Here is a 27,361-nt window from a genome sequence, read left to right on the forward strand (position 1 = left end):
GATAAGTGAAAAAAGCAATGGACACCAACAGTCTGAGCTTGTAAATCAGCAAAGAACCCAATGGTTGATTATAGTGAATTAGTAGGACATGTTATCTTTCATGTCAGGGCAAAATCATACATTGCATTATCTCTCCAATATTTTGTAAAACAAAATTCCAATATTTAGTTGTATTTTGAAGGAATTTGTCTACACCACAAATTTGCTCTCCCCTGGCTGCTATAACCCTCTGAATATGCCAGTTATAGTGTTGAATTCTCATCTTTTAGAGAATTCAAAGAATAGTCATGTAAAGTGCTTTGAGACTAAAAACTTGAATAGAAGGCAGGGAAGAGTGTAGTGACACCTTTAAGAGTTTTTTGAGTTTCAATTTCAAGTATATTAATGGAATACGTATTCACATCCTTGGTATATAAACATGGGAACGTGTGAAATGCAACACAGAAAGACACAAAGATGACATTGGTCATAAACTCCAAAAAGGATGTGCGAGGAACAGCTAGTATGCTCTCTAGCTTATTACCTGTTCCTGAGATGGCAAAGAAACACATCTCTGTACTGAAGGCTTAATTAAATAAAGGGTTTTTATGAGAAGGGTTTTGAGTTTGTTGATGTTGTTGGAGCCCAACTATCTTCTGGAAAAGTGTTCCTCTTCCAGTATTACCACCTTGGCCCCAGGTTTTCTTCTGGAGGCCAAAGAATGGATGAGATGTTTTTTATGATTAAAAACAGTAAATATGTTACTATAGTGGGGATGGGAAAGTATCTATAAATAAAATATAAATTAATGGATTATATTATCTAATGCCCACATAGTTATAGACAACAGCATATTAATTTTGTCCTACTTCTCCTACACTGAATTATATAAAATTTCAATATTCTTAAGTTTGGGCATATTATACGTCTGTATGTTTGTTATCAGAGGTATGTTTTAAAAATCTTCATGTGGGTCTAGGGATCTTATATAGCAATATGTATAATAGTCCATCACCTGACATGTCCTTGTAAAAAGGAAATATTGGATAACAACCTTGGTTTGGAAAGTATAGTAAATGCAAAAAATAAAATAAATAAAAATATTCTCATGTGGTTACCCCTTTTCTTTGATAAGAAGCTTAGAGATAAAGTCCTTGGCGTCTTCAGATACTTTTGCAAATTCTTCATCGTCAAAGTCCCATCTGCAAGCAAGGATATTGTTCAAAGTCTCATTGTCATCTTCACCCAAAAAAGGAGATAATCCACTAAGCCTGTAGAAAAAAAAGAGATCAAATATATGTGCAATATAAGAAAATCATTCAAAAAAATTTGAGGGTCAACTTGAGCAGTTATCTAAGGATATGTAACATCTGGATATTGTACTTTCAAAAAATGGAGGAGAAATAATCATTGGCAGTCAAAAAATAAACTATAGCTTTATCCTTGGGGTTTATGAATATACAACAAGTTGTAATTTCAATAAAATAAGAGGCTGATCACAAGTAAAATGTTTTAATAATAATTGGAAATACTTTTTGGAATATATAAAAAGAACATATCAATTACATATAAAATATGGTTCTATGTACTAGAAGTTGTATTTATATGAAGTCAGTAACTTGCTGATCATATTAACTCTACATATTTATGTATAATTTAGAAATTTTAGTTTTTTAAAAAATTAACCAAAAAAAATGGGGCAACTTTTTCAAGGGTCAATATGAGTACTGTAGCTTAACTTCCATAGGCGAGTGGAAATCAGAATCTTGTCTCCAGAGTTGCAGTCTGGCACTCAAATCACACTGGCACTCTAACATTTGTTTATATATTTAAATTTGATTATTAAATAGTTTGTTTTTTAAAAGAAGCATTTATGTTTATTGTGTCACCTATGGGCTATCCAGATAAAAGAATGCTTTAAAAACGGATTTAGGGACTCTGATCAAATGAGCATCAGTTGTGAAAGTAATACTGCTAACATTTAGATCAGGGGTCCTCAAACTAAGGCCCGGGGGCTGGATATGGCCCTCCAAGGTCATTTACCCGGCCCTCACTCAGGGTCAACCTAAGTCTGAAATGACTTGAAAGCTCACAACAACAACAACAACAACAACAACAATCCTATCTTATTAGCCAAAAGCAGGCCCACACTTCCCATTGAAATACTAATAAGTTTATATTCGTTCAAATTGTTCTTCATTTTAATTATTGTATTGTTTTAAGGGTTTTTTGCACTACAAATCAGATATGTGCAACATGCATAGAAATTTATTCAATTTTTTTCCAAATTACAATCCGGTCCTCCAACAGTTTAAAGGACTGTTGGAGGACCTAGCCCTCTGTTTAAAAAGTTTGTGGACCCCTGGTTTAGACTTTAGCCCTACTTACAGCATGTAGGCAATGACGCCTACACTCCACATGTCTGTAGGAAAGGAGACAAAGTCATAGTTCACAACTTCAGGAGCAAGGAATTCTGGAGTGCCAAAATTGACCCTCAGCTTCTCCCTTGGTTTATATCTAATAAAGAACAAAAACAACATATATCAAAAAACATGACAATACCACCCAGAGTAATACCTTAAATCAGAGCTTTCCAAACTGTGTATCACGACACACTAGTTTGTGGTTTTTAGTCCCTTGGTGTGTTACATGGAAAATGCTCAGTCCAAAACAAAGACTGCCTGATTAGAATGGAGGGTGAGGGGAAAATGGCAGCAGGAGCAACCACATCAGTGGACATTTGGGTGGTGCTGAGCCCTAGCCTGAGCCTCCACTATCCTTCTTCTTGTCCTTAGCTCTATGCCTTACCCACAATAGCAGTGGCCCAAATAGTGGCCATGGTCACAGTGGGCGGGGGGGGGGGGCAGAAGGAAGAAGAGGAAGAGAGTGAGGATGAATAGGGGCTCAGAGGAGGGTGTTATGGCGGGAGAAGTGTAAATGAAAAATGTATATGAAACTATTATATTATGTAATATATAACATATATGTTATAGGATATATAGAGAGTATGAAACTCATATAAGGGTTTGGTTTAACCTATGGTTTTCAAGTAAAACTGAATTACCATATTGCAAAAGAATGTACGTCTGAAAAACATGTCACCAACATGAAAGGTTTGGAAAGCTCTGCCTTAAATGGTCACCTCTAGCACGTTTCAGGAAGGAAACAATAAAATTTAGGGAAATGGATATCTGTTTGGATGTTGTCAGGAATGACAACTATGGAATTTTCCAGGATATTATGGAGGGAAGAACTTGTTAAGAGACTGCTATTTAATGTGTATCCACCAAGGTGTAGTATGGTACTTCCCTTAAGGCATCATGAAAGACAAGGGAAAGCTTCCAAAGCTTTCATTTAGGCTACATGTTAAAGGGCATGTGGATGTTCTGAGAGCAACCCCAACAAAATGCAAGATAAATAGGAGAGCAATATCATCTATTATGACAGTCAGATGGTTTCAACACTTGAGGCAGCAACTTAAAAAAACACAAAACAATGATAGACATATATGTCTGTCTGTGCCTTTATGTTACCTGCTGACTTATGGCAGCCCACAAATTTCAGACAGTTTCCTTAGACAAGGCATATTCAGAGGTGGCTTTGCCAATATCGGCTTCTGAAGATAGCCTATAGCACCTGGTTTTTGGTGGTGGTTTCCCATTCAAGTACGAACTAGGGCTACCACTGCTAAGCTTCAAAGATCAGATGGGACCTCGTGCCATGATAAGATAAGCACATAATGAGAGGACAGGAAAGCTTGGAGAAGACAATGATGCTGGAGAAAATGGAAGGAAAAAGGAAGAGGGGCAAAATGGATGGATGGTATCCTCGAAGTGACTGGTTTGACTTTGAAGGAGTTGGGATTGGCCACGGCCAACAGGGAGCTCTGGCATGGGCTGGTCCATGAGGTCACGAAGAGTTGGAAGCGACTGAACAAATAAACAACAAAGGTAAGCAGAGCTTGGAGAAGAAGTTTCTGCTTTGCACTTCAACTCCCAGAGTTCCACAAGTAGCATGGCTGAGCTGTGGAAATATTCTTGACACAATCAGTCCATTGAATATGCTGAAAATCAATATATTATTTGGAGCCCCCGGTGACGCAGTGGGTTAAACCCCTGTGCTGGCAGGACTGAAGACCAACAGGTCACAGGTTCGAATCCGGGGAGAGGCGGATGAGCTCCCTCTATCAGCTCCAGCTCCTCATGCGGGGATTTGAGAGAAGCCTCCCACAAGGATGATAAAACATCAAAATCATCCAGGCGTCCCCTGGGCAATGTCCTTGTAGACGGCCAATTCTCTCACACCAGAAGCGACTTGCAGTTTCTCAAGTCGCTCCTGACATGACAAAAAAAATAATTATTTGGAAGGCTACCTTGCCTCTAATGATTTTTAACAGTCTATTCACATCTTCCACTGAAATCTTTGGAAAGAAGCAGAACTCCCTACCTAGATCATTCTTCTGCTACGTTAAGACATAGTAAGCCTTTTCAGTCTTTTATGAAGCCTAAAACTTCAAAACCTTTGGCCAAGACTCATGCTTCCAGAGTCATCCATACTTTTCAAGGCCATTCCTACCATGAGGCAGTGCCTTGCAAATTTCTGTTGTCATGAAAGGGTGGCAATTTTTTAGCTATTTTAACAAGAATGAGGAGAGGTGTTTGGGGGAATTTCTGCCCCATATGCCAAAATAACATGCCTGGATTCAATTACTCACAGGAATGGTGCCATTCGTTGCTGCACCTGACGCAGCAAAATGCCGAGGTCCAGCCGGGGGTGTAGTTACAAGGAAAAGGGAGAAATGAATAAATCCGTCCTCCCAAAGGAAATTTTCCTTCAATCCCTACATTTCTAGCACTTCAATAACATAATATTGCAGCTGAGCATTTGAAAATAGAGTGTAGGCATGTGAAGAAAAGGGTCAGGTGAAGTTACCAAGGGAATGCAAATATACATAGGAAATATAAGAGTTCTAGGTGTGAAAAAATGTTTAGTGCCTCATTCGCTGCAATGCTAAATACTGTATTTAGAGGCTGAAGGAAAATGTGGGGAGGCAATGTCCTTCCCCCCCAGCCCACTATGGCTATGCCCCTAGGTCGAGCCCGGAACAGACAGAAACTGCTTGTGTATCCATATCGAGTTCTGCCTACTGAGCCCCCAATAGACTTGTTATTCACCCATTTCTCCCAGTATAGTATCAGATTAATGTGCACTGTAAGCATGATTAAAACTACCTACCTTCTTGCCAGCCCAAAGTCAATAATCTTTATTTGATTTGCCTCTCTGTTCACACACAGAATATTCTCAGGCTGCCAGAAGAAAAAAAAGAGTACACATTTATGAAACATGGGGAATGAGCAGCAGTAGAATCAGCAAAAAAAAAAAAAATTACAACAGAGCTTAAAAATATTCATCTTGATGCCAGTGTCTCCAAGCACGTTCAACTTTGTGGCCATCTCAGACTATAATCATGTGGTCTCCATAGCTGGGAACACTTTGCCAATACAGCTTTTCCCTCACTGTGCCATTTCTGTTTGACATAATGCAGTGACTCAAGATAAAGAACTCATTAGTGGGGTTTCAGAAAGGAAATGCAGAGACTCTGACTGGACTTCAGGAAGTCAATGTTGTGATTTGCCGCCCATTAGGAGCTGACATGGGGAGATTTAAGAAAAGGCATTTTCACTGTTCTTTGAAATTTATCTTTCAACTTTAGGCACCATCGTTCACTGTTCTTCTCAATCTAGTGTCAGATATTCGAATGTCAGACCAATCAGCCGCACTAAGTGGAAAGACCTATAGGTTAAATACATCTAGATTACCAAAAGACAGCTTAGCCATGTTCTACTTGATGAGTTCTGCTGGGTAGAGTAATAAGGAATTCAAACTTCCTACAGCACAGCATCAACTGAGGTCATTTATTTAAATCAGAAGTGATAAACATGTCAACTTCCAAGATGTTGCTGGACTTCAGATCTACCTAACACAGCCAACGGTTTTGAATGAGTGGAAAACAATTCTCACATCCAACTTAAAACTTTTTGATAGGAAACACCAAACGTATCAACCAAGTTCCAAAGGGCATTCATGATGATTTTTGAAGTACATAATAATGTCACATTTATTATATCAGTGGTATTTTAAAAGCACAAACAACTAGCAAGATGTAGTGGTTTGAACCCAGTCAGGGACTCTGGGAGACCAGGATTTGAATCATTGCTTGGCCCTGGAAACCCACTGGATGACTTTCTAATTCAGAGGAAAGCAATGGCAAATTACCTCTGAATAAATCATGTTAAAAAAAAACCATTAAGAAAAACTGCAATATTTTTGCTATGGTTCATCTGAGCAGGGCAGACTATATACTGACATAGTTAGTTTAGCAAGGCATGTGGACAGTTCTATGTTAAGATATATCACTGAGCTAGGAAAAAACACAGATACAGCCTTCTTTTAAAACTCTCCAAGGTGGTCCACGCTCTTGTTACATCTCAAATAGACTACTGCAATACACTCTATGTGGGGTTGCCTTTGAAAACTGTTCGGAATCTTCAAGTGGTCCAATGGGTGGCAGCCAGACTACTCACCAGAGCAGTGTACAGGGACCATGCAACCCCCCTGTTATGTCAGATTCAATGGCTGCCAGTCTGCTTCTGAGCACAATTCAAAATGCTGGCTTTAGCCTATAAAGCCCTAAACAGTTCTGGCCCAGCTTACTTATCCGAACATATCTCCTTCTATGATCCACCTCAGAGGTTAAGATCGTCGAGAGAGGCCCTGCTCTCAGTCCCTCCTCTTTCCCAGGTGAGATTGGTGGGGACGAGAGACAGGACCTTCTAAGTGGTGGCCCCTCATGTATGGAACTCCCTTCCCAGTGAAATCAGATCAGCCCTTCACTCCTGACCTTCAGGAAAAAACTAAAAATGTGGCTATGGGACCAAGTCTTTGGACAGTAACTTTGAGCAGTGTAATAAGAGATTACGAAATAAAACAATGATGAAAGGAATAGCCCTGGCATATGATTTGGATTGCATGTTTTTAATTGATGGTTTAATAATTGATGGATTTAACTATTTTGAATTTTAATGTAATTGTTTATTTTATTGATATTTTATTGATATGTATATATGTGGGATCATACTGTTGCTTTTGTTAGGCTTCTCTGAGTCTTCTTTAGGGTTAGAAGGGTGTGGTACCAGTATGGTAAATAAATAAATAAAATAAATAGCCCATTTTGACTATGATCTCTTCTACCACTTAAAGTGGCAGAGGAGGTTATGGACATAACTAAAAGATGGAAACCTGGAAAGTCATTGGGTATAGATGGCTTCTCCTTTGAATTTATTCAAGTGTTTTGTTAAAAACTTAATTATCCACACGCAATTCTTTTAAAATAATGTCCTTAGTAGTGGAAACATTCCTAACTCGTGGCTCAAACCAAGAATTATTACAGTACAGAAACCTAAGCAAGTCTACACCCAGTCTTCCTCATGCACAGAATTAATTAAAAATAAAAATAAAATTATGACGGCAATAATTTCACTAGAAAACTGGTAAATCCTTTGATTTTAATATTTATTTTGAGGTTTTATTATTTCTCAAAATAAATATTAAATATTATGTACAAACATGCTGAAAACATATGTCTTTGAAACAAAAAATAAAACAAGGGAAGCAAGGCAAGCAAGCTACATGATAGATTACCCTTAAGGTTGCCATAAGTCAGAAAGAACTTGAAAGTACACAAACACAACAACAAAGTAATGCACACTACCTTCAGGTCTAAGTGAAGAATGTACATTTGATGCATATACTGAATGCCTTCACAAATTTGCTTTGTGAACAAAATGGTGTCGATCTCTGTCAAGTTGCAGTTCTCATCGATAATTCGATCAAACAACTCTCCTCCCTGCACACTGTGAAGAAAAACATTGTAATTGAAAATTCATTTTGCTGCAAATTTTCACAGTCAAGCATATATATATATACACACACACACACACACACACACAATGTACACACATACACCCTTCACAAATGTAGAGGTTTGTAACCTGTCCAGACTATTACATAAAGGTACCATGTCAGGTATAAAACCCGCAAACCTGCTTCCAAGACACAGGTACAACAGGAACATGGAAGATGCAGGCCATTGTTTATTTTTTAGAGGTTGGGTATGGACTGAAGGTATTCAGAAGAAGTCATTTTTCACCTGCATCCTTCCTACTCCCTTACTATCTATACTTTTGGGTTTTGTGGTACTGGGCACCAGAGCCGTAGCCAGGGAAAAAAATGGGGGGGGGGGTGAAACTTTTTTTAGCAAATCATGTAGTTCGATAACACAACAACAGCATTTTTAATACAGCCCAAAGACTCTTATTGCTCCATAAAAGGTATAAGATACAAGGTATGCAAGGTTAGTAAGGCCAAAAATAGCCCAAAAAGTTGTGTTTTTTTAACCTGAAAATTTTCAGGGGGAGGGTTGAACCCCTAACCCCCCCCCCCCCTCCCGGCTACAGGCCTGCCGGGCACATAACTACCACAGTAGGGAAGGGAGAGGATTGCAGCAAGTCTACTAGTAGAGAGACAGACAAGAAAAGGATGCAGAAAGAACATTTAGATGGATACATACTATTCCATGACAAGGACAATGTCGTTTTTTGATTCAAAAGCATCGTACAGCTGAATGAGGTTCACATGATCCAACTGATTCATTACATTGATCTCATTCTTTACTTCATCCTGTGAAGTATACAAAAAAACAGTGTCAAATACAGGATGAAATGTGAGTACTGATTAATATGAGTGCAGCTCCTTCATGATTTGATATGAAATGTTCTATTTTTTGTAAGACACTGGGATTTGGTATCTTCTTATAGCAGAAAAGAGGAGGGAGAAGCTCCTTCTTTCTCCGCTCCCTTCTCTTGTGTGAATACTCCATGTGCTGATTGGTGATCAGTGCCATTTTTATGCCTGGCAGGCATCTCAACTGCCAAGTTGACGGAGGCAAGATAAATAGGTTCTGATGGCACGTGGTCATGTGGTTGCCATTGGGTTACTGGGCTGGTTCAGGGCTAACCATTGCAGCCACCACCCAGCTTCCAAACCAGCTGCAGTTTAGCCTCTAGTGATGCTGGAGTGAGTACTACACTCCAGATCAGCATTGCTGTTTCTGGCCAGTGAAGATGCACCCTGAGTCTCCCCTCCCCTACCCAAATATTATTAACAGAAAGAAGATAGAACTAATCAAGTTATTTTGTTACCCCAGTTTCACAGGCAATGTAGTTATGTGCTATTGACCTCATGACATTGGAATTCAAAAAAGTACAAATGGGGGAAAAAACTCAGTGTTGTCATTGTATTGTCGAAGTCTTCCATGGCTGGAATCACTGAGTTGTTGTAGGTTTTTGAGGCTATATGGCCATGTTCTAGAAGCATTCTCTTCTAATGTTTTGCCTGCATCTATGGCAGGCATCCTCAGAGGTTGTGAAGACCTCACAACCTCTGAGGATAACTGCCATAGATGCAGGCGAAACATCAGGAGGTGCTTCTAGAACATGGCCATATAGCCCGAAAAACTTACAACGACCCAATGTTGTCATTGTTGTGTGCACAGATAGGCTGTCACCATTAACCAAGCTATTCTGTAGCTGAAAAATCTCTCAATCCATTCAGTGTAATAACATTCTAAGTGCTGCTTAAACAAGCAAGCAAACAAACAAACAATAATTAGTTTGCTTCTTTGTTTATATGACATCTTTCTCCCAAAGCAGCCACTTACATATTTGTTTTTTCATGTCAGGAGTGACTTGAGAAACTGTAAGTCGCTTCTAGTGTGAGATAATTGGCCATCTGCAAGGATGTTGCCCAGGGAATGCCCAGATGCTTGATGTTTACTATCCTTGTGGGGGGCTTCTCTCATGTCCCCGCATGAGAAGCTGGAGCTGACAGAGGGAGCTTATCCGCACTCTCCCCAGATTTGAACCTCCGACCTATTGGTCTTCAGTCCTGCTGGCAAAAGGGTTTAACCCATTGCGCCACTGGGGGTAATTTAGCTTACAGATAAAATTAATTAAAACAATATACTTTAAAAATTGAAAAGCAGGAAAAAAGGTTTGAAATAGATACAAAAATTTAAAACAGAAAAACCCCAGAGGGTGATTACATATTAAAAGCTTTACTTTATGTTATTTTCCTGCCACCTGAAACTGCTGACACAGTCAGAACAAAAGGTCTGGATAACTAAACCTCTCATGCAGGGATTCACTGCAAACTTTTCTTCACATTTTAGTTAACCTTACCTTCTCCTTTATATTTCTGGCTTTTATGATTTTAGCAGCTAATTGTATGCCTGTTGATTTTTCTTCACATTTATGCACTTGACCAAATCGTCCCCTGAACAGAGAAAAAAAAGAGAAATGTTGCTGAAGACTGATTTCACTTTTCACTGTTTTCAACAGACCTCACAACCTCTGAGGATGCCTGCCATAAATGCAGGCAAAATGTCAGGAGAGAATGCTTCTAGAACATGGCCACACAGCCCGAAAAACCCACTATTGCCATAGTTTGTAAGCAGCCCTGAGTCCCCTTCTGGGGGTGAGAAAAGTCAGGCATAAGTACAGTAAATATTCTTTTGTTTTTGATAAACATTATTTGTGTGGTCTCTTCTCTAGAAGGATTTTTTTCTGCATCAGGGCAAATAACATTCATGGTTCACCTTTAGGATAGAAGAAACACCCTCTTTTTGTATTATTGTTTAACTTGATTTAGTTGATCAAGGCTTCTGGAGAGAGGAAATCCCTTGTAAAACTATAGCTTCCAGGATTCTATAGCATTGAGCTTTGGCAGTTAAAGCGGTGTCAACCTGCATTCATTCTACAATGTAAATACACCCTGAGTCTAACTTTTACAGTGATGATATGATAATTATTGCATTGGAAATTAAATAATGATATTTCTTAGCTCTGGTTTAAACATTTTTCCTAGCACTGCTTTCAACAATACATGGAAGTTGCAATCAAAAGACAATTGTCCAGACTCTGTTTCAAACAGAAAAGCCCAAATATTTCCCAACTGTAATATTCTTGCTAGGAAGGATGCAAATTATACTCCTACATTTTTTATGCAAATGGATACTCTCAACAGATTGCAATACATTGGCCTCATTAAGATTCTAAGAAAGGTTTCCAACATGCTTCTAGTCTGAATTCAAAATGCAGATGATGACTTTCAAAGTTTAGGGTAGATTTCTTAATTGTTCCATCCTAGCTGTATAACTGCCTAATGTGAAAGACTTGGTTGCTTTCATTTCCCCACCTTCCACTGTTTGATGAAATTTCTCATTTGCTAACTATGGCTTTTATTGAACTTACCCTCCCAAAACTTCACCCTTGTAAACATGATAATAGCTATTGATCCCCATCCTTTTCGCTGAGACAATTCTATGGTCAAAAGGGGCTGGAGGTGGAGGGCTATCATCTGAAAATAAAAAGACAGAGAGGTTGTTATGGACACATATGGCACTAACAATTTCATTATGCGCCATCTTTAAAGATTTAAAGATGGGGTCAAAGTCAACCTTAAAAACTGTGGCATAGACACAGAGAATTGGGAAGCTCTGGCCTTTGAGCACTCTAGCTGGAGGTCAGCTGTGACCAGCAGTGCTGTAGAATTTGAAGAGGCATGAAAGGAGGGTGAAAGAGAGAACCGTGCCAAGAGGAAGGCGCATTAAGCCAACCCAGACCAGGACTGCCTTCCGTCTGGAAACCGATGCCCTCACTGCGGGAGAACAATCTTACTTAGTCAACGAGGGATTGCCTAAGTAAGTAAGTAAAGCACAATCTCCCCAATCCCCAACAGCAAAACAACACAGTCTTGGTTTTTAAAGAAATAATATTAATTTTGTCATGTAGATTAAGACCAGGAGTCAATTAGAATGATGATTCTCTATCTAGGTTCACTCTAGAAATGCTTCCCCACACTTGGTTGTTGTCGTCTGCCTTTAAGCCATTTCTGACTTTTGGTGACCCTATGGCAAACCTATCATAACATATGCTTGGCAAGATAAGTTCAGAAGGGGCTTGGCATTGCCGACTTCTAAGGCCAAGAGAATGTGATTTGCTCAAAGTCACCCAGTTGATTTCCACGGGTGAACCCATAGTCCTAATACTACAACCACTACATGGTGCCGACTCAAAAAAAAAAAATCAGCAATCCCTACACTTGAACTGATGAGAAAATGGTAGGCACTATAGAACTGCAGAGGCAAATTCTGGTTCTGTTTTAGTAATATTTTAATCAGTTGGGACTTGTATGGATGCAGGAATGAAAACATTTCATCACAACATGTTACCCATGCGGATAAATCTAAAAGGAGTTTATTAATAGTTTTATCAGGAGTTTGGGATCTAGCTCACTAGGTTATCTACAGGAAAACTGAGTGACCCACCCAACCATAACACACAAACAAACAAAAAGTCTTCTTTCTAGTAAACTACCATGCTATACCATAGATGCATGTTGTAAGTCACATGCGACTGTTTTAAAAATGCATTTGTTTTGCCAGGAGTTTTTATGTACATGCATTTTTAAAACCATTTTGTACCTATTATACAAGTCTCTTCTATGGATGTTTCTTGATGCTGTTCCTTCATCTTGGATTCAGAACCACACTCCCCTTTTTTGTCTGACACACTAGGCTCTACCTTACATGGTTTAATTGCTTCTTTTGGTTTGTGTCCGCCACTGATTTTTGTCATATCTACCCTGCTCTTTTTGTTGATATCTTTGGCAATTTTGTCATCATTCACACGACGCTTACTGCTAATGCTTTGTTCATCCTTCAGAAGAAATGAGGTCTTCCCACAGTCTTTATGCCTATAAGAAATAATGTACATTATTTTAGTGCCACATTTAGAAGAAAAGTGGTATGCACAAGAGAAAGGAGTCACTTGTGGTAAAACAGGGGAGTTCATGATTTTTAAAGAATTAATCCCATGATGGAAGGTCTTATGACCTTCATTGTACGGCTAGGACCTTTTTGAAAATAACTGGAAGCCTTAGGAACAAATGGATAGCATCTTTAGTGGTTTTTTTCATCCTCACTAGATATGCTATAGCCCCCTACACACATACCTACAGTGGAGTGTAAAATGCATTCCAGCTTCCGTAATCCTGTTTGGGGGCATGCACTAGGGAGGGCAAAGTATGGGTAGGGAGGGGTGATTTACATATTGGTATGGTTACTAGACAATGCAATCTGTGTTAATTGAGTGTGAAAGGAAAGGGGAGTGAGGATGATGTGTTTCCATTTTCACAGATTATTATTAAATGCTATTAGACCATGGTAAAATAATATCTTAGGCCTCCATCATGAAAGGCCGAACAGGGCATAGGGTTACAGCCTGTGTTGGATGGGGTTACACTCCCCCTGACGCCGCAGGTTCGCAGCTTGGGAGTGATCCTGGATTCATCGCTGAGCCTGGAACTGCAGATTTCGGCAGTGGCCGGGAGAGCTTTTACACAACTCAAACTTATGCACCAGCTGTGCCCATACCTTGGGAAGTCTGATCTGGCCACAATGGTCCATGCTCTTGTTACATCCCGAATAGATACTGCAATGCGCTCTATGTGGGGTTGCCTTTGAAGACTGTTCGGAAACTTCAACTAGTCCAATGGGTAGCAGCTAGATTACTTACTGGAGCAGAATACAGGGAGCATATCACCCCCCTGTTATGTCAGCTCCACTGGCTTCCGGTCCAGTTCCAAGCACAATTCACAGCGCTTGTCTTGACCTATAAAGTCCTATACAGTTTTGGCCCAGCTTACTTGTCCGAACGCATCTCCCCCTATCTCCCACCTCAAAGTTTATGATCTTCCGGGGAGGCCCTGCTCGCAATCCTGCCTCTGTCACAAACGTGCTTGGCGGGGACGAGAGAAAGGGCCCCCTTGCCTGTGGAACTCATTCCCCAGCTAAATTAGGTCAACTGCTTCCCTCCTGTCCTTCAGGAAAAAGTTGAAAACATGGCTATGGGACCCGGAATTTGGATAGTAGGTTGATAAATGATGAAATGCTATGGTAAATGGACTGTGGACAGGCTTCGGACTAAGTTGTTCATCATAGAACTCAGATTTAGATTTGGCCAACTAATTCAATTTACACTATTTTAAATGGTTTTAATTTAAATTAACATTTTACTTGTTTTATAACTGCTGTTTTATCTGTTTGTATATGGGGGCATTGAATTGTTGCTAGCTGTAAGCCACCCTGAGCCCCCCTTCAGTGGTAGAAAAGGGTGGGGTACAAATATTTGAAGTAAATAAATAATTTTATGATCAACTTCCACTACTGTTTCTACCAGATAATGCACAGAACACTCTTATAAAACACTTTTTTGAGGCATTGTTAAGTCATCCTGCATGTTTCTATGGTATTGCTTTGTTAGAAGTCCAAGAAATCATTTATTTCAGTAAGAAAAATAGGATTCCAAATTATGAAATAACTGTATTATGCAAGGAGTTCCTGACTGGATCCCTTGCATAATATGTTAGCCTCCTGTAAATAACAATCAATGTATAAAATCCTGTGGACAAATATGAAGTCATATGGTCTATTATATAAAACGTACTCCACATCTTGATCCTGGCTCTTTGATGGACCAACAGCTTCTGATGCATCTTCACTTTCAGGTGTAGTTTCCAGTGCTTTCCTTTCTTTATCGCTGCTGCTATCTGTTCCTTCAACATCTTTTCCCAATCCTTCTGAGCTTCCTCCACACTCTTCAGTCTTCTTTCCAATGCCCTTTGTATCATGGCCACTTTGTTTATTATGAGTTTCCTTAGAATTATCTTCTGCCTGGCTTTTTTCTGTGGTCTTCTGAAGAGGGGGTTTCCAGTGGCTTGCCACTGACTTTTCCTTTAATTCATGACTAAGAGATTTGGAGGAACCTCTCTGAACAAAAAATGGACTGGCCTTTTCAGCATTCTCTTTGTTGAGCTTATGAATCTTTTCTGTGTCATCAGATTCTTCTGGAACCAAAGAGAAAATACCAATGATCATGCAGCACCATTTTTGTAACTTATAGAATAGCTACCCTGTTTTCCCTCTGGAAAGCCAGGGACTTTCCAACCAAAACTATATTCTACGTCTGACCTAAACTGTCTGGTCAACCAAAAGTTCTATACATTAGGAGCCTAACAACATGTTATGTTAATGCATTTTTGTTGCCACTCTCTGTCTCTCCCTTTTTCCTGTTCATGGTTAGCTACATAACATTAAGGATGCAAAATGATTGCTTTCTGAATTGTTTTACTTTTTTCTTTTATTTTATAACTTTTGCTATCAGATTGTGGTGAAATTCTGAGCACAATCTCACATTTTGCATTTTTTGTTTTGTTTTGTTTTTTTGCTAACAGTGCAAAGCAGTATTTATATAGGTTAAGCATTCCTTCTCCAAAATTCTGACATCTGAATTGCTCCAAAATTCCAAATTGTCCAAAATCTGGAGTGTTGTGTGATGTCTGGGATCTAAGGCCATGTTCTAGCAGCATTTTCACCTGATGTTTCGCTTGCATCTATGACTGGAATCAACTGCCTTGAGACATCTTTTGTCTGGGTGGTGTTCACTAGCCCTTGAAAGGGAACGAAGGCCAGGCTACTTCTATGCAGATGCACTCACTAATTGACTAGGCTATCTTCGTGGTTACGCACATGCTAATGGGTGGTTCCCACTCAAATCTAACTTACGAAGCGCACCCTTTACACTTATTCAACAGAAAATGGTTCTTTTCTCCCATCATGGACATTCTACAGATATATAAACTCCACTTGTTTTACTACCATCAGATCCTCTGAAGATACAAGCCACAGATGCAAGTAAAACATCAGGAGAAAATGCTGCTAGAACATGGCCATTCAGCCCAGAAACCATACAACACCCCAGTGGGTCTGTCTGTGAAAGCCTTTGACAATACATTGTCCAAAATCTAATAGCAAAAGAAATGGAAGTGATACCTTTGATTTCTGGTGGTTCGTTGCATATAATTAGAATTCTTAAAATATTGTTTAACATTAACTTCATGTTCTATGTATAAGGTGCATATGAAACATAAACATAATCCACTTTGAATCTCCTTGTGGAGAGAAAACGTGGGGTATAAATAAACATAATACTGGCATTAACATAATAATAATAAGTGTATTTCATATTGAGCTTTGGGTCCCATCTCCAAGGTATCATTATGTACATATATGAAAATACAGATATTCCGAAATCCAAAAACAAAATCCAAAATACCTCTGATTTCATTCATTTTGGATAAAGGAGATTTACCTTGTACCTAGTTCAGGAGTGAGCAACTACGGGGAGCTGGGAGATTACACCAGGAGGTGTGCACCTACCAAAGGTATCCAACTTTTTTGCTTTAAGTCCCCCTAGAACATTTTAGGCCTAGGAGAGGTGTGTGTGTGTATCCATTCAAAAGCTCAGAATATATTCACATTTTGTCAAATTATAAATAAAAGCAGTTTCTCCGCATTTGCTTTTTTCAAATTATGAATTAACTAACTGTAAAGATGATTCTACATTCTCCCAACCTTCTGTAAATGCCACAATTTTTTAAAAAGAGGATTGCATGCACTACCTTGTTTCATTGTTGACTCATAATACAATTGTTCTAGGACCTTCTTTGAAGTGAACAAAACTAAGAGCCCTTCTACACAGCCATATAACCCAAAATATCAGGGGAGAAAATTGCACAATATCTGCTTTGAACTGGGTTATCTGAGTCCACATTGCCATATATTCCAGTTCAAAGGAGAAAATGTGAGATTTTATTCAGCTGTGTGGAAGGGGTCTATGTTACCCAAAGTATGCAAACAAACACAAGTTATGTCAACAGATAATTATGGCCAATCTGTGTAATTCCATCTCATATATTTAAATACTGATTGTGGACATTTCTAATGTGGTAAGTGGCTGATCTATATATAGGAATACATGGAGACATTGATTGCATAAGTATGGCTTATAATACAATGAGATGGTTTAGAGGTGTAGACTTGCCACAGATCCCATGGACAAAAGGCCAAGACTTAAAAAATCCATCCCAGAACGGCCCATGGTCAATAAAATCTACCACAAACAATAACAAACAACACACACACACTTTAGATGAGTCTAGTTTCTGTCTCTAGCAACAATATTGCATTATTGAAGGTAAAGATATTAGTTTATTGGTAGTTGAAGACACATAAAACTGACCTGAGGAATCAGGAGGTTTCTTCTTTTTGCTTATAGGTTTTATTCCCTTTGCAGTCAGACACGACTTTTCCTATGGGAAGAAAAACATACATTTTAGGTTTAAGATTTCATAACCAATAGCATTTGTATAATCTTACATTTTCTTCTACACATTGTTTTTCATTATATCGGATCAAAAGTTTGACTTGTACAATATCTACAGTGATATCATATTTTTATCACCATGATAGAATTCTGAAATTACCTCTTTGAATTGATAGGCATCCCTTTAAGACAGGTATATCCATGCATTTTTAGTTCCAAAAATGAGCAGCTATTGGATGGGAAAGTATGTCATGATTCCCATAAACTGTTACTTTTGTGGTCAATAACTTTATTCATTATTTATTGTACTGCTCTCTGTATTCCTCACCACAATGAAGATTTGGATAAAATTCTCAATGGAACATGTATTCTTGAGTAGCCTAAGAAACTCTGTTTTTACTGATTTTGTGTAATCAGAGGGATAAGTAAATTTTATGGTTTTGCTGTTGTGGCATAAAAACACATAATGAAGGAATCAGAAATAAATATGCTGCAAAAATTAAACTAATTTAAATTGAAAATATTTTGATATCTAACTTTGGTATTTTTTTAGCTAATCTGCTAATCTCTTAAAATATGTTGTAATGGCCAAATAGTGAACATTTTAATTTAATGCAAACTATGAATGGCTTCTACAGTAGGAGCAGCAGACAAAGAACAAAACTGCTCTGTTATAGTCAGTTGTGAAGTGCAGATGGTATAAAGCAGGGTATTTGCTTTAAACAACATTATTATCCACATATCCAATGTATGTTCACTTGAAAATAAAATTCAATAGGCACAACTCACAGGCAATAAAAAGTCTGGTTGGTTCTTTGAAATCAGTGTGTGAAACTTCAGTCGAAACTCTTTTTTTCTTTTGAATCCTCACAGTGATAGACAGTGGTTTCTAATTTAATGGGGTCATAGTGATCCCTGTCCTGTTATTTGGGGGATATGGCTCAGCACCTTGGATAGCTCTTTTAACACTGGCCTAAATATCCTAAAGGCACTAGATCCTATCTATTTTGGAAGCTAAACAGGTCATCCCTAGTTAGTACTTGGATACAGGGCTATCAATGGAAACCAAGTGCTGTAAGCTATATTTCAAAGTAAGGAACTGACAAAATCACTTCTGAGTAGTTCTTGCCTAATCAAATCTTATGAAAATTATTGGGTATGTATTGATAGCTTTCTCTCTCTCTCTCTCTCTCTCTCTCACACACACACACACACGCTCTATAACAGGGGTCCTCAAACTTTTTAAACAGGGGGCCAGGTCACAGTTGGAGGGCCGGATTATAATTTGAAAAAAAAAATGAACGAATTCCTATGCACACTGCACATTTCTTATTTGTAGTGCAAAAAACACTTAAAAACAATACCATAATTAAAATGAAGAACAATTTTAACAAATATAAACTTATTAGTATTTCAATGTGAAGTTTGGGCCTACTTTTGGCTGATGAGATAGGATTGTTGTTGTCGTGTGCTTTCAAGACTTAGGTTGACCCTGAGCGAGGGCCGGGTAAATGACCTTGGAGGGCCACATCCGGCCCCCGGGCCTTAGTTTGAGGACTCCTGCTCTATAACTGAGTTTGCCCAAAATTCCCCAGTTCTGGAGTGAAGCAATAATACTACTTCCATTACAGGTTCACTTTATTATGGTCAATGACCAGCTCAAGAGGAAAGGTCTAAGAGTCGAGAAACTTACTTCCATTATATATCTCATTTTGCCCATAGTGCCCAAGGTACTTTATTTAAGATTGTTGTATCATAACACATCATTCTGTTTATTTAACCTTTTAAAAACTCTAGTTTTTAGCGCTATCAGGCTCATTGAGAGTCAGTATGTTGTTGTGGATTGAGCATGACTCAGGAGACCAAGATCCAATGGAAATTGGAAACCCACTGGGTGACCATGGGGAAGTCACATTCTCTTGACCTCAGAGGAAGGCAAAGGCAACCCTCCTGAACATATCTTGCCTTACGGTCAGTATCAGTCAGAAAGAACTTGAAGGCACATAACAAGAACAATCTGTGACACCATTACAAAAATATAAATCAATATCCCTTCTATCTGTTTATTTCTTATTTGGATAGTATGCCATATATTTAATGTTCTAAACACAATCTGTCTTCCAGAATAACTAATAAACTTTCCAATGTTTTGCTTCACTTCCACCAAAAGAATAAAATCATTTGCAAAACCTTGAGATAGTCTGGGTTCCTGCTAATTTACAACAACAAAATTGATGCCCCAAATATGCAATTATAGATATCCCTCATGACCAGAATAATGAGAGCAGAATATAACAGCGAGCTTTTTTTCAATATTCCTAGCATTACAGATCTTCTGACAAGTTTCAGTTAGCTATATGGTCATGACTGGTAGGCATTCAAAAACAGTAACACATTTTAAAAGCTATAACCTACTGTTATAAAACATTGATGAAACATTACTCAGAGTTCTGAGTAAATTCATATGCCATGCTCGGTGGCACTACTTTTTCTACAATGTCACAGTGACACCTACAGGAAGCTTTTACTAATGGGCTGCTCACAGAAAAGCAGAACAAATATCGTAATGTTCTGAAGAGCTAGATAATACATCAAACATTTTAATAGATGTGTCTGTAAACAGAGAAAATACAAGTACCAGTCACTGAGATTAGAATTGCATGCATAACGAAACCGATTGGACTTAATATGATTTGATTCTGAGTAAAACATTTGGTTTCATGAAAATGCTTGCTTAAAAATAGGTTGAACTTAAATTTGTAGGAAAGAGGTAGCATTGAAATCAGTACTTGTAAGAATGTATGGCTTAGTAATGCTGTCATTGTAAAAATTTGCAAATTTTATGAATAATTTTATTGTTTTTTCTCCTCCTTGAGAAAGTTATAGAAAACTGGTATATTTTCAAAAATTATTCAAGTTTAGGATTTATACTGCACAAAAGAAATGCAAAAAGGTTTTTCTTTGAAGATAAAGCTACATTTTTGAACAGGCAACATTCTTTATTGTACAAAACTCTTTCTCAAAGTTAGTAAGTGTTTTTTTTTCACAGAAAGCTTATTTTCTGTTAACAAAATTCTGTTTTCTGTGTAAAAATGCTTTCTTTTTCTACAATGAGAATGCCTATGTTGCGACTTTACACATACACAACATTTACAATTCCCACTACCACCACCACCACCACTACCACAAGGATTATTTTATTTCACATATTAATCCTTTTTGAGGCAATCCTTTTACATACTATATAATATTTGTATCCTGTTTCTTATGGCCTGATTCATAATATAATTCTTGACCCGGTTCCATCTTTCTTCAACTTCTCGCATTCTATTTCCATTACCTTTTGAATCATTTAATTTTACATCCATAATTTTTGAATTACATTTGGTCCATCATATACTGATACATACTGCCCACTTTGATTTGTCTTTCCATCCCAATACTATAATTGCTTGTGTGCACTCAATTATTGCTTCCTTTATTTCCTATCCCTTTCTTTGTATTAAGACTGCCATTTCTTTTGTTACCACCCAATCAGTTCCTAATATTTGGTTTGACACATTTTGTATTGTCTGCCAGAAGTATTGTACTTGTTCATATTCCTACATCATGTGCATAAACCACGCTTTCTGTTTACATCCATGCCAGCACTGACTGCTCCCCTTTTTATAATAGTATACTAATTGACAGGGTGTACAATACCATTTATGTAATATTTTCCTCCTCATTTCTTCTTTTGTATCATCCCTATTGTCTCTACCACTTGTCTCATTTCTTGTTCTGTAATTTGAAACTCTGTTTCCCACATACTTTTCAACTCCCGTATTGTCAGAAAAACCTCACATGGCTATTTCATTCAGTAAAAGTTCTCCTATGTCAGGTCTTTGGTTAGGAACCGGAATCAAAATGCCAAGCACCAGTAGTGAGGGAGGACACTAGTGGAAGTACTCTCAGAGAAAATGACAGAGGCAAATAGCCAAGATTTAGTAATGCTGTGCAAAAGGAAGCCTGATAAACTCCATTTGAGTGTCTTTTACATCATAATTTGTTGGACCATTTATTGGTGGGACCACTTCCCCTCCAGTTTCATAAATGGTACAGTACCAATTTAATGGTACAGTACCAAGGTTTGTAATTCACTTGCTGTTTAAGAGCACCGTACCTTTGATTAATTCAGGCTTTCCTGACTTTAGTTCCCAGGCTCCTGCTGGTTTACTATCATCCCCAGCTGCCCATGGCCGGTGGTTTGAGATAATGAGAGTTATGGTCCAACAGTACTGGGGACTCAAGACTGGGAAAAGCTCCAGTCAAACCCAGCAAAATATTTGCTTTTAATTACTACTTTCTCAAAAGCATCCAGAGCACAGTGTATTTGGCAGCAGCAGAGCAGGTTGAATTCAAAGGGGAATGGGGGTTGTACTGTGCTTTGCAGAACAGAGTCTTCTTTCTCTAAGATCTCTGGCGGTTCCTTCCAGAACATAATATTTGCCTAAATTCTTGCTAGGGCAATATGTTCTTGGAGCTGCTTAGTCAGAAGAACTGTCTTTAATTTTGCTCATAATCAGTTTCCGACCTGGGCTGCCACAACCTTATCCAATGCTTGGAGGACATGTTTCAAAGATTATAGAATTTAAAGAAAAAGCAAAAATATGACATTAAGACATACATACTAGAAACATTGTAAGATTCAGATGAATATTAAGTGGGAGTTTTTTTATGAACACCTGACTTCTTTCATAAAAAGAAGTATTGAATTCCTTCTTTATGCCACACCAGGACTAACCTGGCAAGGTTTCTAATATTCATCTTTTGCTCTCCCACCCTTTTTCACCCAATAAAACCCTTTGATTTTCTTCCCATGCCAGAAGCTCTATAATAAAGGTTTTCATGGAGCTGCCTGAAGCATTTACTCTTTATCATCCCATCAGGTTGAATCTGGTGCCAAATGGAACTGTTTGATGGATTCAGTTCAACTGCACTTAACAGGAAAAATTATGTATGGAGTATATTATATACTACATATGGAAATGTGCGTTTGTGAACACTATATTATCTGCACACAAGTGTTTATATAGAGGTCTGCCTTGAAAATGCCCTGAGAAATTGATTAGGCTCAGATATCTCACATTAAGCGTTGTGGCTGAGTTACTTAGCCTGAATGTTGATGCTAAGCACTTCAGCATATCACTCCCAGCCAAACTAACTTCATAGATGGTGATATATAGCACCAAGAGTTGGGGGTTGTGTGTGTGTGTGTGTGTTTTCTGACACAAATCTTGTATAACAGTATCAAAATTTCAATATACTGATTAATAAAAAAAGAACTCAAAACATTACTAGAGTAAATATTCTTAGAAGAACAGCTGCTAAGGTCCTAATTTACCAAATTCCTTGTATCATTTGGCAGTTTCATTATTTTGTTTTGTTGTTGTTGACAGCCTTCAAAGTGATTTCAACAATATTCAAGCTCAAGGCTTCTTTTTTCCCCACTGCCTTCTATCTTAGCAATACATCTTCTGTGGTGAGTCATCTCATCTCAAAATATGGCCAAAGTATGACAGTCCCAGTTTATTCATTGTGACCTTTATGGAGAGTGAAGGCTTGATTTGTTCTTGGACCCATTTATTTATCTTTTTAGCAGTTCCTGGTATCCACAGAATGCTTTCCAGCATTACATCTCAAATGAGTTGGTTTTCTTCCTTCACAATCATACATAGAAATAAGGAATAGGATGGTATGGATCATTCTAACTTGAACACTCAATGAAATCTTTCTGCACTTCAGGATCTTATCTAGTTCCTTCATAGCTATCATTCCATGTCCTAGTCTTATGCTGATTTCTTGATTCCAGTCACTATGCTGAGTAATATTTCATTGTTTTCACTGTCTGCTTCAAAATTACATAAATTGCCTGTGGTCATTATTTGAAAATTTGAAAACAGTATTTATATGCCCAATACATATTTACATCTCTAGTAATTGACTTCATTAGATCTAATCTGACCATGTCTAAGTTTATATCAAAGCCACTGAAAAGAGATAAATGACCAGAAATCTTATCCCTCCTTCCAAATCAACCAAAACATGAGTGTCATCTATTGTTTCCATTTTTTGTGTAGAAAAGTTAAATGCAAGAGTTTGAATGGTTGTTGTTATTGTTGTTGTTGTTGTTATTATTATTAAATACTTGGGACAGTTTTATATAACATACAGTAAGTATTGGGAATATATCAATGTCTAACTACAATCCAACCAGGAACATGACTTAGATTTATAAGTAGTTCTGTTTTGTTTTGTTTTTGTTTGGTTTTTTTTTGTCTCCCAGTGGATAGGATGATGAGATTATAATTGCCAATTGTACTCAGAACAATGATAAATATCAGACCTAACATGATAGGATGTTTCAACAAAAGCAATAAATTAGTTCAGCTGAAGTTTTAACCAAGAGCATCTTTTGTTCCTTGTTCAGAAAGACTTGAAATATAACCAAGTTGCATCATACAGATGCATACTTGGCTTACTGAAAAGAGTTAATGCTGTACCTTTTTAAAAGAACAGTTGGATTAGTTCTGGAGTTTGTTGAAAACTGTATACTTCTGCCTGAGGAGTGGAGAACTTGTAACTTTCCGAATGCCACAGTAGCTCTATCAGCCTCAACTATCACACAAAGTGTGAAGTGTTATTATTGTTCATTGTATGTTTTCTCTTTCCCCATTCCCTTCCTTCCAGAAGGAAGCCCAACAACTAATAACAACACCACAAAAATAATGTCTAAAACACCTACATATCCAAAACATGGGTGGACAAGCTCCAGAGCCTAGAGAAATATATACCTAGATTTTTGGCTCTCTGCAACTTTAAATGACTCAAGTTGTGCTGTTTTGGTTGCCATTTTCTGTGATTCAAAAAGTAGGTTGCATACACTTTCTCGTTAATACATTTTCTCAACACTCTGATGTTGATTGGTGATATGTGTCCCAACTTTCACCTATGAAATCTTGGAGGGCATGCTTGGACTTCTTAGGGGCAGCTGGCTATTTCAGAATTGGCAGCACCCTTCCACCACAGAATGAAATAGACCTAAAAAGGATATGTTCTGCACTTTACACAAGGGTACAGGGAGGCAAAAAACACATATTTGGGACAAAGATGGGGATCATTTTGTTAGGGAAAACTACCCAAAAATATAGCAGAGCATCCAAAATATAAACAGGATACTTATAGTTGAGTAATCAGCTCACAGCAAGCAGAGCATGAAGTGCTGTTGGTTGTGGCTGTAAAGAATTTAGAGTTTAGGAGGCAAACATGCAGAGTCCAATCTTAAAAATCTTTAAAAACCTATCTCTTCTGAGATTCAAAGAGAGGGGGAAATCCCAATCACTACATCTCTCCTGACACACAAGCAGAGAGAGATCTCAAAGCACACAGCATACACAAAGATGTAAAAGTAGAAGTAAGAAGTAAAGGCTTGCAGTAAAAAAATATCCTTTCTACACAACCAATCAGAATGAGAGTAGAAACAGAGAGGAGAGAAGAAATAGATACATTCCAACTGTCATACAGGAGACATGGGGGGCTAAGTAACTTGTTCCTCATTCAGGACTAGAGATTTGGGCAGTGTGGGGTTGAATTCCAACACATTTGAGATTTGATTTAGATCTTACCAAAGGCCACGTTCACTCTTCCCATAATCTAAGACAACAAATTAAACAAGAGACCAAGGCATACCTAAGAAATGATTTAATAACCAATTTGCTATAATGAAATAATCTTTTATTTGTTGCATTGCTTTTAAAATGGTAAGCTGAGTTGAGTCCCAATTTTAGGAGAAAGTGGCATATAAATATAATAAGAATTACTATTATAGCAACAAGAAGAGTAAACAATTTTTAAAGTCTCGCTCTTAAGAATTTGGAGACTTATTTGGGGGCAATGTCCTCATCCTTCACCCACATCTAAAGACTAATTCCTGTTCGAGGCCCTGTGGTCCACTTTTTTGCCTTCTATCCATGAGCATAACCTACATCACCAACTTTTCAGTATCTTCACTCTTTTATTTGCATTTTTAGAATGGGAAGCAATGCAGACAGAAAGTAGGAAGAGGATAAAAATGTTTAAGAGGGTGCTATAGTTTTAATGGTTTTTAACCGGGATTTTTAAAATGCTGGTTATATTTAATCCTGTTTTAATGTTCTTATATTTGTATATTTTTAAATTGTTATGCTGGTGCTTTGTTGTTAAGCTGCTTTGAGTCCCCTTCAGGGGAGATGAAGCCAGGTATAAATAAATACAATAAAACAACAACAACAACAAAATGGGAGATGCTAAAGTATGTGAATGGTGTTACTGCAGAAACATGGACTCAGCAATTACCCAGTGATGTCTGCTATTGATATCAGACTTGCTAAATTTACAGCATCATAAATGCTCCCTCTTTTCACATCGTTCTCTGCTCACCAAGTCACTCAGCCAAGACTCCATTTTGCTATGCCTTAATGCATATAATACTGACAGTGGCTACTGAGATTAAAACCCAACATCCACAGATATATTAGGCACACTCAACCAAGATTTACCACTATTGATTTTCTTGAAAGAAGAATATATTATTTTTCTTTAAAAAGTAATTAAAACTTTTCACAAATGGCATGTAACAAAGATCAACTACAAGAGCACAGTTAAGAGATAAAAGCATTCTTGTCTCATGGTTAAATCAATGGGATATTATTCCAAATTAATTCAACAGTGGCTTCTATAAAAGTAGATGTGACCATTAAGCCATTGATGTATGTGAATTTATCATATGGTTTCCTGAGGTTGAAAATGTATTATTTGCCCAGTAACCCAGTGGGCTTTCATGGTCAAGAAGATCCTGATATCTGCAAGCACCTTATAAGCAAATGCTTTCCAAGGCTTCATTAAATGTTATATGTCATTTTTTCTATTCAGTTATTTTTAATTGACATGGTGCTTGCAAAGACATCCAGACACATGATGGAACCATGGGCTAAATTACTGAAAGGAAACACTTCATAAGCTGAATCCTTGCTGCTGACCCAACTGTCTTGGCCTTTATTGGGTTACATATGTTTACTCCAGTCATGTTTTCTGTAAGAAGAAAGTGAGGTTGTCTAAGGATAATGGTTTTGTAAAATGTTTGGCTCAATGGATTATATTTTAAATAAAGACTAGTCAATTTGATAGTGCCCAAGAGGATGATCTATGAGGCATCCAAGTCCTTATTCAAGTTTTCTCTCACCAGGAAAGCGGACCACTGTTGACTCAGTCCCAACATGACTAGAATGGAGATGACAATGAAGGCTCCCCCATAGAAATGTTTTACAGATTAGTGAGATAATGGCCAGCATCCAACGATAGATTCTACAGCAGGAATCCTCAAACCTTTTAAGCTGATGGCCTCAGACTGTTTGGGGTGGGGTGGGGGGACTATAGTTTTTTTAAAACTATAGTCCATGACTATAGTTTGCACATGACTTGTTTGTAGTGCAAAAAACCATGGAAGAACAATACAATATTTAAAATGAAGAACAATTTCAGCAAACATAAATTTGCCAGCATTTCAATGGGAAGTGTGGGTCTGCTTTTGGTTGGTAAGATATTCAAGTGAATTAGGATTGTTATTATTGTGTGCCTTCAAGTTGTTTCAGACTTAGAGTGATCCTAAGTCTAAAGTTTAGGGCAGGGTGAGTAGATGACCTTGGAGGGTCCCATCTGGCCCACAGACCTTAGTTTGAGGACCCCTGTTCTACAGCTTCGGTCAGCAGAAAATTCTCTCGGGCACCCTCATATGTGCCTTAAAAGTCACTTGGCAAGGCTAGATCCCCCTTGGAATAGTTTTTTTGAACCATGGAAAACAGCAGCTGGATGAAGAAGGGAAGAACCTACAGGAGAAAACAAGGGAGCCTACAGAATTACAGCACTGGATCCTAGCCTATGCATGTAGGTCTTCTGGGGCTCTTTCAAACTACATAATAATAGCACTATCGCCGCACTTTAATTGCCATAGCAACCCCCTATGA

General features: G+C 38.0%; 1 protein-coding gene across 2 annotated transcripts in view; it reads right to left on the reverse strand.

Moving 5' to 3' along the window:
• MYLK4 (myosin light chain kinase family member 4) overlaps positions 1 to 27,361 on the reverse strand; it is a 126,268-nt gene that overhangs the window by 15,335 nt on the left and 83,572 nt on the right. For both annotated transcript variants that reach the window (XM_067467520.1, XM_067467518.1), the window contains 10 exons: positions 17,238 to 17,307; positions 14,604 to 15,003; positions 12,581 to 12,852; positions 11,349 to 11,454; positions 10,278 to 10,371; positions 8,609 to 8,718; positions 7,751 to 7,892; positions 5,215 to 5,285; positions 2,368 to 2,496; positions 1,098 to 1,250 (listed from right to left, as the gene is read on the reverse strand). In XM_067467520.1, coding sequence (XP_067323621.1) covers positions 1,098 to 1,250; positions 2,368 to 2,496; positions 5,215 to 5,285; positions 7,751 to 7,892; positions 8,609 to 8,718; positions 10,278 to 10,371; positions 11,349 to 11,454; positions 12,581 to 12,852; positions 14,604 to 15,003; positions 17,238 to 17,307 — 1,547 coding nt within the window. The remainder of the gene's footprint in view (positions 1 to 1,097; positions 1,251 to 2,367; positions 2,497 to 5,214; positions 5,286 to 7,750; positions 7,893 to 8,608; positions 8,719 to 10,277; positions 10,372 to 11,348; positions 11,455 to 12,580; positions 12,853 to 14,603; positions 15,004 to 17,237; positions 17,308 to 27,361) is intronic.

Source organism: Anolis sagrei, chromosome 4 (genome assembly GCF_037176765.1).
Source record: "Anolis sagrei isolate rAnoSag1 chromosome 4, rAnoSag1.mat, whole genome shotgun sequence".
Classification (NCBI taxonomy): Eukaryota; Metazoa; Chordata; class Lepidosauria; order Squamata; family Dactyloidae; genus Anolis; species Anolis sagrei.